This window comes from Echinops telfairi, unplaced genomic scaffold, assembly GCF_000313985.2.
Source record: "Echinops telfairi isolate 266 unplaced genomic scaffold, ASM31398v2 ScPeMD7_7409;HRSCAF=8447, whole genome shotgun sequence".
NCBI classification, from domain to species: Eukaryota; Metazoa; Chordata; class Mammalia; order Afrosoricida; family Tenrecidae; genus Echinops; species Echinops telfairi.
In genome coordinates, this window is record NW_022111309.1 from 737193 (window position 1) to 749786 (window position 12594).

Genomic DNA, 12594 nt, shown 5'->3' on the forward strand with positions numbered 1-12594 from the left:
AGATGGTCTTGAAACTCCAGGAGTATATACTGAAGGTCATGCTTTGGCTCTCATGAATTTGTTTTAATTTTCTTCAGCTTCAATCTGAAATTGCATAAGAGCAATTGATAATCTGTTCCACATTCAGCGCTTGACTTCATTTAGCTACAAATTTGAGATTCTCCATCATCTTTTCCCATAGAGGTAGTCAATTTGACTTCTGTGTATTCCATTTAGAGAAGTCCAGGTATATAGTCACCTTTTGTGTGGTAGAGAAGGGTATTTGGAATGAAAAAGCTATCGGTCTTGGAAACTTCTATCATGCACTCTCCAGATTAATTTCTGTCACCAAGACCATGTTTTCCAACTACTGTTACTTTCTTTTTGTTTCCAACTTTTGCATTCCAATTGCTAATTATTACCAAAGCATCTTGAATGCATGTTTTATCAATTCCACACTGAAGACACTGGTAGAATTCTTCAATTTCTTCATCGCTTGCTTAAGTGGTTGGTGCATAAATTTGAATAATTGTTGTATTGACTGGATTATCTTATATTTGGATGGATATTGTTTTCTCACAGACAGCATTGTGCTTCACAGTAGATCTTGAAATGTTTTTTGTTTTTGTTTGGTTTTTTATCTACTGGGTGTGATGTCTTTTGGATTGCAGCCCAACGCATAACCACTTTGCCAAGGGGCGTGTGACGTCATTCGTGAATCTGTCATCCCTAGCATAGTAACTCATATGATTTTCTGAAACAAAATTAGCTATACCAGTCTATCCATCTCACTTATGTCTTAGATATCGATTTTTATGTTTTATTCATACTTCTAATTTTCCTAGATTCATACTTCCTATATGCCATATTCCAGTTATGAATAGAAGTTTGGAGCTGTTTCTTCTCATTTTGAGTCATGCCCCACCAGCAAGTGAGGGTCCCAAACTTTACTCCATCTGTGTAATTATGGTCGACTTTCCTTTGAGAAGCGCCTCTTCCTCAGCCATATTTTGAGTGCCTTCTGATCATCATATTTTGAGTGCCCAACTCTCCTGGGAGTCATCCGAGGCCTGCTGGCTGATTGCTGACTCTGGTTGCATGCACTTCTCTAGCCACAGCCTGACCTTCTGACCTTAGATTCATCCACCGCTGCAGCCGCCACCACCAGCCGAGTTCTTCCTCCCAATCTTGGGTTCGTCAGCCCTCGAAGCTACGAAAGTCAAGAGAAGCCTGCAGCTTTACATTTGACTTACAACATGAACCTTTCCTGGACTTGGTCTTGCCTGCTTCTATATCTCTGTAAACCATTTTCTTTATATTTATATTAATATTAAGAAATATAAATGTTTCTTAATATAAATATTAAAATATGAATATATTTGTACATAATATATTTTACATAAAATTCATTTATATATAATGGAATTTGTATTGATATCTAAGTTTATAATGATACACACACACACACACACACACACACAAGTATAACCGTCATTGGTTTTGCTTCTCTAGAGAGCCCAGCCTCAGAAAGCACGGAATTGGCTTTGGTACCTGAGAGGAACACTATTAAGAATAAAAACGAATATGAAGTTATCTTAAATTATCTCTGATTTAAGACCAAATCTTTACACACACACAATAGTAAAAAAAATTCAGCAGTACATTTCTTGCAGTGTTTAAATGGGACAGGCACAATATCAGAATTTATACGAGATACGTCTTGCCTTTCTCCTAGTGACCTTGGAGTCAGTATCGATTTGGTTGAGGAGTATTCTATATTCTTATACTTCAGAAATAGCTGAAATTTAAAATATATGACCTCATATTTTAAGTTGGGTCCTGGGTATTCCTAGTATCTTTCTAAATATAAAGAAATGATTGTTATTAAAGACATTTTTCAAGTAGTTATAAATTTTATTTTCCCTTGTACTTTCAATATCTAAAAATTACTCTTAGTAGTAGTCTATATACAGCAAATATTAACTGAATACTTCCTCTGTGCTGGGCACTGTGCTGCGATGTACTGCATCAACAGAAGGAAAGATTAAGTATTGATGTATAACTCGAAATCAGAAGACACTAGGATGTAGTCCTTCTATCTTTAAAGCATGAGCGAATGCATTAGTTAGCCAAAATTCAAACCAGCAATGTCTTCAAACTCTATTGCTAGTGTATTGTTTTTAGGTGCCTTCAAGGCAGTCTCCACTCTTTGCAAAACAGAACGAAAGACTGCGTGGTCTTATTCCTCTGTTGAGCCCCTTGTTGGCCCGCAGTGCCAGGCCTTCGCACTCAAGGTCTTTCTTGTCTGTGCTACCGTTGTACTTGAACAAACGTAGTGTCCTTTTCCAAAGACTGGCCCCTGCTGATAAAGTATCAAAAGGATAAAAGAGAAAATGAGAGCTGTGGGTGGTAAAATAAATCAAACAGATATCATTTGGTATCCCTAAAAAAAGAAAACAACTTTTTAAAATTAAGAAATAATAAATCGCTTTGTGCTCCAGGTAAAAATTAATCAAAATTATGAGTAGCCTAGTAGTCATTAGCTCACAAAAATAAGAATCCTTTGAGAATCCCAGACAGCTTTTAAATAATCTACAAATGGGGAAACTTCAGCTTGCCTTCAGATTTCTCATGATGATGACACTTAATGAAGAAACTCATAAAACAGCTGCTGGAGAGAAAGCATGACCAAATAACTTAATATCAGCTAAACTAACACTCAAAACCCTACCATGGCTCTTAAATTTTATGCTCAGACATGATATTTGTCACTTCTGCATGTCGTCTATTGGCCACAAAAATTCACTCATCCAGATGAAAAATTTCTAAGGGAAGAAAAGACTGTCCACCCGCAGAGAGACACAAAGAGTTATGGGGGAAGTCAGGCAATAATATCCTCTTAATAGAAGGCAGTGGCTACTTGAGATTAATAGTATAATTACCACATACAGTCATGGACAGTTTACCTAAAAGAGTGGCATGAAAATTTTGAAAATGCCCCTAACCCAGTTAACAGGACAGAGCATCAGGAGAGAGCCCTGGTGCAGCTGGGCCCCTGTTGCAGTAGTGCCAGACCAGAGAGGATGGCCCAGAAGTGTCGGCTCTGGTTTCTTGATGAGTATGTGTCATTGTGGGAGGGAGGACGGAAGCGTCATGTTCCAGGGTTCAAGCGGCATAGCTAGTAAGCGAGTGCTTGCATGAGCGAGGACAGGTCCTCATAGGAACAGTCCTAAAGCTGGAGCTTACCCTTGGAGTGTGAATATCATCTAAGTCAAAAGAAACAGTGCCCTTTGTTGGATGTTTGATTATGTATCAATATCACCAGCTTCTGCCTCACCACTGCAACCATGAGAGAAAGCCAACTTCCCATCTCAGGGCAACTATGGCGCACACCTGTACACAATTAAAGTCTTCTTCTCAAGTGTCAGAAACGGAGAGGTGTGTGTCTCCACGTCATTTCATGAGTCTAGAGGGAGACTATAAGCCGCTCCCTTAGGCACAGCAGCAAGCCGCAGCCGCCTCTCCAGCCTCCCACCCTCCAAATATCCCCAACCTGTCAGGTAGGATAGCAGGGTGTCCTGGAAATCGAGGGCTACAAGTTGATGGTAATGGATTGAAATTGTTTGCGTTTGTTGTTTCAGGTTTTTTTTTAGAAAGTTTGTTATGAATAACTTGACATTTTAACCATTTTTTTAGTGTATAATTACATTCACATGTTCACCCCAAGAGAAGGTGCAGTGCCCCTTAGCTCCCCATTCCTTGCTTCCCATCGTCCCTGGAAACCACCAATAGGCTTTGGTCTCTGTGAGAAAATGGGAGAAAGAAAAGAAAGCACAACTGAAAATTTTAATATCGTTATAAAAGTTTGAACACGGGACCCATCGTATTAAATGATGGACATGTAATCCACAGAGATACTTAATACTTGTGAATAGCTTTGCATAGAATAACATCCTTTCAAAATGCATTCAGCAAAACTACTACAGAAGGTATGTGAAGAAGTAGAGGGAGATGCATTAAAAGTAGGGGGAGACTGAGTGACCATCGCGCCCGTAAGGATCGGGGGGTGGCCTTGGAGTCTTCTTTCTGGGCACCCCTGTGTCCACTCGCTCTCTCTGCTCTGTGCCAGCTCTCGCTGCCAAGAATGATGTGTGGAGAGGATCCTTGGCCACGAATCTGGCCACCGGAGAAATCCAAGAGATCACCAACAAGGTCAAAGTCCAGGTGGAAGAGAAAGAAAACAAGACATTCCAGGCAGCTGATGCCGTGGAGTTCAAGACTCGGGTGGTTGTCAGGATAAACTACCATACTTTATCAAGGTCCCTGTGGGCGGGGACGACTTTATGCCCCTGAGAAGATTTCAGAATTCCCCTCAGGAGAACAGGCCTCAGACCTTGTCCCACTATCAGACCAACAGGGCCAAGCAGGCGAGCTGACATATTTCTAATTCCTGGTTGCGAAGAAGACCCTGGGTCCATGCGACCATCACATGTAAGCAGTTCTGCTGTCTGAGCGGGAATCTGGGGCCAGAAAGTACACATGTCCACACAGTGCCGCTTGTGTCTCAGTTCCTAAACTTGTTCACTGCGCGCCCAAAACAATAGGTGCTAATCAATATTTCTAAGAAGGCTAACATTATTTCTAAGAAGGCTAAGCATTCTCTTGAAAAACATTTTCCAAAGACTTTGAAAAATAATAATAAATAAAATGTAAAAGTGGGAGACGAAGTCACCTTTCTTATCCTATTGGCAAGTGGACAAAATTTAAAGATGTAAGAGATATAAGCAGTATAATCTCTGATGAGAGTTTAGTTGTCATGAATCAAATTCTATTCTCTGAAGCAGCAACTGTACTATTTTTTCAAGCAATTAAATATTATCCATATTAGGTTTAAAAATCTCAATAAACTCCCCAAATAGGATAATGTTTTAACAATTGGTAATAATGAAGTCAATCTAACACTAATAATTTATTTTTAAATGAAAATTTATCATCTCAAAATATATAAAACTCTCCAGTAATTCTAAATTCAAAGTGGAAAGTAAAACTGAAATTTCAAGATAGCTAGAAGACAATATTAAAAGCAATAGATACTCAAATCAATGTAATAACAGCTCAAGCAGTGTCAACTCACTGCCATCAAGTCAGTGGCAACCCACACTGACCTGATAGAACAGGGTAGAACTACACCTGTGAGAGTCCCAGGCTCCTAACTCTTTCCGGGAGTGGGCAGACTGTCTTTCTCCTGTGGAGTTGGTTTCCAACTGCTGACCTTACAGCTGATGGTTTCCAACTGCTGACCTTGCAGATCACAGCCCCGTGCATAACTTCTGTGCCACCAGGGCTCCCTTGAGCAGTATATCGAAGGGGGGAAAATCATAATCCTATATGCTTAGATGAATAAGCAAGAAACAAATTTTATTATTTTGGTAAAGGAGTTTTATTGCTTAATTATTCACTTTCAACATGTTTTCTAACTCATGAATTCCACTTTTATGTTTAAGCAATAAAACAGTTCACAGAAGTGCTAACGGTGCTGCTGTTAGGTAAAGCATCGGACTGCTTACGTATTTTCCCGATGGAAACCCTTCATGGGAGAAGGATGAGACTGACTGTTCCCATGAAGATTTACAAAACCTCAGGACCCATTGAATGGTTGCTATGAGTCAGAAGCAACTTGATGATAGTGGATTTGTTTTTTGGTTGTAAAACAGTTCAAGGGTTCATCTAATCAACAGCAAGGTGATAGAAAAGTATAAGCATGCAAAGTAACTAAGCATGGATAGATAAGAATCACAGAAATTAATAAACTGAAAGAAATTGCATTGCTGACTTTTTAATAAATTTTTAACCTTGTTGAAGTAATTGATTACTAAATAAATTTCAACTGTGAATCTAGAAAAAAATAGAAAATCAACTGCAATAAATTATCACAGAAAAAGCAAAGAAAGTTTTGAAAGATCCACTCCTTTGAAAACTATCTCCTGCCTCTCTCAACTGAACTGTTTTTTAAAAAAGGAAATTCCAGTGCTATGTAGAATGATCCATAACAGAAATTAAAATAAATCTTTCACATTTATTTTAAAGCAGAAATAATATTGATAACACAACCCAATTCATTGAATAAAGCTCAAAAAACAATTACAGACAATTCTACTTATGAATAGTTGTACAAAAATTCTAAATGTACTAATAGCAAGAATAATTCAGTATCTTACTGAAGAATAATATATTATGACCAAGTATTCTGGGATAGTAAAGTTAGTTAAATAGTTAAAAATATACTAATTTAATTATAGTTCTAACAGATCAAGAGGAAATAAACATATACTTAGTTATTGAAAAAAAAACCTGATGAAATCCAACCTATATTTTAATAAAACTCTTAATATGATAATAAATGTGTACTTCCGGACTATAATATATTAAATATTATTTATTAGATATGAAATTATATTATGCTGAGAATTATGAGGACAATGAGTGTACAAATGTGCTTTACACAATTGATGTATGTATGGACTGCTATAAGAGTTCTATGAGCCCCTAATAAAATGATTAAAGAAAGAAATTATAATATGCATTCTACATATATTTATAAATATCCTTAAACAATAAGCATTAATGCCATAATCAGAAACAAAATAAGAATGGACATTCTTGTCACTCATATTAAACTTCGTTTTTAAATCATTTTATTGGGGCCTCATGCAAACATGATCACACTCCATACATACATCCATCGTGTCAAGCACATTTGTACATATGTTGCCATCATCATTTTCAAAACATTTTCTTTCTACTTGAGCCCTTGGTATCAGCTCATTTTTTCCCGTTCTCCCCTACCCTCCCTCACGAATGAACCCTTGATAATTTATAAATTATTATTTTTTCATATCTTACACTGGCCAATGTCTCCCTTTACCCACTTTTTTGTTGTCTGTCCCCCAAGGAAGGGGTTATATGTAGATCATTGTGATTGGTTCCCCCTTTCCCCTCCCACCTTTCCCTTACGCTCCTGGTATCACTACTCTCATTATTGGTCCTGAGTGGTTTATCTGTCCTAGATTCCCTGTGTTTCCAGCTCATATCTGTACAAGTGTACATGCTCTGGTCTAGCTGATTTGTAAGGTAGAATTGGGATCATGATAGTGGGGGGGCTGGGGGGGGGAGCATTAAAGAACTAGAGGAAAGTTGTATGTTTCATCGGTGCTATCCAGCACCCTGACTAGCTTGTCTCCTCCCTGTGACCCGTCTGTAAGGGGATGTCCATTTGCCTACAGGTGGGCTTTGGGTCCCCACTCTGCACTCCCCCTCATTAACAATGATATGATTTTTTGTTCTTTGATACCTGGTCCCGTTGACACCTCGTGATCATACAGGCTGGTGTGCTTCTTCCATGTGGACTTTGTTGCTTCTCAGCTAGATGACCGCTTGTTTATCTTCAAGCCTTTAAAACCCCAGGTGCTATGTCTTTTAATAACCGGGCACTATCAGCTTTCTTCACCACATTTGCTTATGTACCCACTTTGTCTTCAGCGATCATGTCAGGATGATGGTGAGCATCATGGAATGCCAGTTTAACAGAACAAAGTGTTCTTGCACTGAGGGAGTACTTGAGTGGAGGCCCAATGTCCATCTGCTACTTTAATACTACACTACAAATATATGTACATAGATCTATTTCCCTACCATCATATATAAATATATTTACATATGTACATGCTTGTATTTAGAGCTCTATAAATGTCCTTTGCCTCCTACTTCTTTCCTCTATTTCCTTTTACTTTCCTGTGTTGTCCCACTATCATGCTCAGCCTTCATTTGGGTTTCAGTAATTCCTCTGTTCTATTTCCCTTCATCAAGCCCTACCAGGCCTCCTACACCCTCCTCACCATCGATTTTAGATCACGAGTTGTTCCCTTGTCCCTAGGTTCATTAACACTCACTTCCTTTCCCCCGCCTTCCCCTCTCCCAAGACCTCCCATAACTGTTGGTCCCATTGTTTTCTCCTCCAGATTGTTTATCCCACCTATTTTATTGAGATAGACCTGCAGAAATAATAATATGCACAAAAACAAGACAGAGCAAAACAAAGCAACAAAAGAAAACAAAATAACAACAACAAAAAACTAACGACAAAAAGAGAAAAGACTATAAATAGTTCAAGGTCTCTTTGTTGACTTTTAGGAGTGTTTTCCAGTCGAGTCTGATGGGGTGCCATGCCCTGACCCCAAAGTCTATTTTTGGTATTCCCTGTGGACTTAGTTGCTCTGCCCTCCTTGCTGTTCTCATGCTTGCCTTTAGTGTTTTTCCTCGGTGTGGTGGATCAGATCGGGCACAGTCCCCGCACTGTGTCTCCAGTGCTGTCCCCCATAGCACTATGGGTCAGTGAGGGATGTCAGGTCTTGTAGTGCGGCTGGACCTATGGTCCTCTTTGCACACTGGCTGCTCTGAGCAGGAGTATCATCCTCAGGGCTATTAAACTTTTTGGAGATACTTTTCAATTCAATTAAAAAAATTTTTTGCTAAGACTATAAACATTTGAAAAGAGTAAAATTATTGCAAATATTATTATATAATTCATTGTCATATACATATATATTATGCTATGAAAAACCAGAGTGTTAATCTCAAAATTATTGTAAATTATAAGAGAATTAAATAAAGTGATTCAAAATGAATCTATAAAAACCAGCATCTGTACAAATTAATGAACTCTTAAAGGACAATGTGAAGTTATAAATTAAAAAAACAAAATGTACAATAAGCCACAGTTTTACAGGAACCATATCGCAAGCTCCTTGAGGAACATGAAAGAAAATGTGAACAAAATGAAGCAGTATCTTTTACTTTAGAGATAAAACGTTTATATTGTGAAGATGCCAATTCTCCCTGAAATCGTATATTTAATGTTCTATGAATAAAATTTAAGAGTTTTAGAAGATGTATTATAAAGCTGATCCCAATGAGGTGGTGCTTAAAGGTGCCTCAAATGTCCTACTTTTTCTAAAAGCTATTACCTCTAATATCACCCATTATCCTTGATATCAACTACCATCCCTCCCCTCGATCTTTTCCCTCATGCCCCAGGGCTCTGTAACTCACTGCGATACCTTACAGAACTCAAATTGAGCCATCAAGGAAATTGCTTAAATGGTTGTGGAGTCTGGCAAGACCCAACTGCAAACTGAAGGCTTCTATGTGGAGGATTCTCCTCAATCACACCAAATCAGACTGGATTTACAAGGCTAAGGAAGCCAGTGAATCAGGTCACGTGCCAGCTCAAGTCCCAAGAATTGTAGGTCAGGTGGTCGATCCAGAACAAGAGAGTGAACTTTACCGTAGGTGCTCAGCACAGGTCCAGTGGCTACTTTAGTCCTGCATGTTTTCCGGGCAATAACTGGCATCTAACTTGTGTTCCTCATCAGGCAACCCAGCAGTAGGCTTCTGCCAGTGCTTAGTTGGGAAGAGTTGGGTCACAAAGATAGCATCTTGCCCACATCTGGAACTTTGATGGAGGTGTGGTTTTTGCCTTCTGACATCGAAAGGCTAGGTGACGGACATGCTGATTCCTTCTGCACATCTTAGGGGAACCAGTTCTGGTCTCAGCCAGTTTCATCACCCCAGCCTCCTGCATTTCTCATTTAAAGAAACAACTTCACACTGAAGTTATTATTTTCAAACAGTTAGCAAAGATGACAACTAATCTAAAGGCGACACCCCCAAGGAAACGAAGGGTAGTGACTTCAGTCACATCGTCTAGTAAAGTGGGACTCAAAATGTACCCTGCTTTAATCTGATCATTAGCATACTAGATAATTCACTCCAAAAATGGCACTGTACCCACAGGTGTAAAGTCTGGAATTTACAATGCATTACAAAATGCAGGACTATGACCGAAAGGACCAGATTAAGTAATTGCACCACCTAGACTAGACAACATTTACATTGCATACAAAAACTGAAAAGAGCAGCTCTGAAAATTATTAAAAAGAGTGATAAAAGATTAGTCCTACCAAATATTAAGGTTTGTCCAAAGCCAGAAGATTTAAAGACCAATTACTCAGGTTCAGTACCATTCTTGGTCCCCTGGTGGTGCTGTAACAGAAACACTCCCTTCTCACACCTGGAGCTGAAAGTCTAAGCTGCTCCCAGCCATGTCGCCTTCCTTGTCCGTGCCCTTGGGCTTAGCCCGGTACAGATCCCCACGTGTCATCTTTCTTCCCCAGTGGATTTTTTTTCTGTCTCATCTCCTCTATTTGAAATTCAGAACTGATTAGGATTAGAACACACCCCAGAGAGAAAACCCCACTTCCAAACATCCGTTGGAGTTGACTGGCAGTCGGCGCAGCCATGGTCGTATTGCTCCTACTCCTGTGACAGAAACAAGACCAGTCTATGGGAGCTTCAGTGGGGTTAGAATGTTGGTCATGAGGTTGCGGTGCCTACGTTATGACATACATTAGCTCACGGTTATCAAATTTCACATTTACCTGGTGAATTTTATTATGTAAAATGTACATTATTTTTATGAAGGGACTTCATAAAGTAAGAGAAGACTCCTTGGTATTTGTGGAAAAACTCAATGATCTTTCAATTCCATTTCCCCACAAACATTTAAACCTGCTGCCAGAGTCAATTTCAACTGATGTTTAGGACAGACTAGAACTTAGGATTACTTATACCGTAAATCTTTACAAGAGCATACAGCCTCATCTTCCTCACAAGAAGCAGCTGGTGGGTTTGAACTGCCAACCTTGCAGTTATCAATCCAACACTGAACCCATAGCACCACAGGGTTCCCTAGTGTAAAGATTACCAAAACCCACTGCCATCACATCCGAGGCTGTAAATCTTTACTGGAGCAGACAGACTCTTTAAAGAATGGCTAGTGGGTTTGAACTGCTGACCTATTGGGTAGCAGTCTTATCCAAAAGTGCCACTAGGGTTCTTTGGTATAAAAACTAGAAAGGAAGAAACCGCACTGCCTTATTGGCAAATGATACAGTTAGCTTCATAGAAACCCTACCAATACATGCAAACTATTAGGAAAAAAACCACTATTTAGCAAGGCTGACTATAGGCTATAGCTTATATAAGATTAATGATGTATTTTCTATGATCACCTTTTATAACTTTAATTTTCCACCTTGGGCACATATTATCTAGCAAAGCTCTTTCTTACAAGTGTCCTGGACTTTTTAAAATCACATGCAATTCCCATTCGCATACAGTGATATGTGCATATGCATGTGCATGAAAAGGTGCTAGGGAGAGGAGTCACCAAAATGTAAACCTGTAGGGATAATTTTCTGAGTGTGGTCTGGGTCCATTGGTATGGGTTTTCCTTCTTGTGTTTTTTAAGTTACTTTTCATAATAATCATGTGCTATTCTTGTAACAAAAATAAAGCCATTTATTGTGGGAAAATGACTAAATAAATCAACTTCCCAAAATAGAGATTTCCATAATCTCTGGAAACCTCAGGTTTTTAAAAAATTTCATTGCTGGTTCTGATGAGCTAATCTGGGAACCACATGGACTGGATGCATCATCTGATTTGAGATCATCATCTAAATTTTCTGTCTGAAACCCCAAGTGAAAGTAAAGGAAGTGTCTCTCGGAACCCCACTCTACTGCTGGGCCCATCGTCCAACAACATTACCTGGTCAACCAAGCCTTAGCGAGGCTCTGGCTTCCCCGCTTCCCCTGCCCCAGCCTCATGGAGTCTACATTAACCACCTGCTATTCTGGACACATGGAGATCAAAGCATGAGTGCTGAACTTGGAAATTCTCAAGGAAAATGGACAGAATTGCATACTCTGATAGTTGCAGAAAGCTCCAAAGGGCAGTGGAAACAATAAGGGAGGCATAGTGGGTTGAGGCCATGTTCAGTAATAGGGTAAGCTGCTTAGTTTGTGTGATCATTCCATGACTATTCAGGCAAGTCCAAAGTGCAACATAGAGCTAAGTAAGGAACCTCTAACAGAGGAATGTGGCCAGAGTACACTGTATCCATGTTCCAGGAAGTGCCATTCCCATAGCATTCCCTGCCAGCAAGGCTCCCTGGGAGTCAGGCAGCTGGGAGATTCTACCTATACAAGAGCACTCCCTGCTAGCTGACTTTAAGATCTTAGAGCTGCACCAGCCATGGTGTCTGAAGGCACAGGGCATGGGAAGTTGGGGGTGGTGTGTGTGTGTGGATTTCGGCAGGTACTGATCCAGAGTGGAGGTATGGTTCATCTGGGTGTTATTTGTTGTTACAGGCTATATTGAAGCTGCTGTCATTCCTGCAGGGGCTCGGAGGATACGCGTGGTTGAAGATAAACCTGCCCACAGTTTTTTGGGTATAAATTCTAAGTGCTAAATTTGATAGTCACTATTTCGGTTCAATATCGTTCTTCCAAGTGGTCATTGGTTTTATATTTAGATTTGTAATTGTAATGACAGAAGTACTTGGAGTTGACCAAACAACACTAATATATTTGGCTGGAGTGTTAGCACCCCCCAGGTGGGGGTGGGAGGTGGAGACCTCCCTGGATGGGATGGAAGCTGACAGAGAGCCAAGGGAATTATATGGAATTGGGGTAGATTGTTTTCTAAGCATCATGG

The 12594-nt window shown here is 39.6% G+C and overlaps 1 protein-coding gene across 1 annotated transcript in view; it reads left to right on the forward strand.

The window, feature by feature from the left end:
- ADAMTS17 (ADAM metallopeptidase with thrombospondin type 1 motif 17) overlaps positions 1-12594 on the forward strand; it is a 432408-nt gene that overhangs the window by 318464 nt on the left and 101350 nt on the right. Inside the window, exon 16 of the mRNA XM_045296468.1 lies at positions 12249-12329. Coding sequence (XP_045152403.1) covers positions 12249-12329 — 81 coding nt within the window. The remainder of the gene's footprint in view (positions 1-12248; positions 12330-12594) is intronic.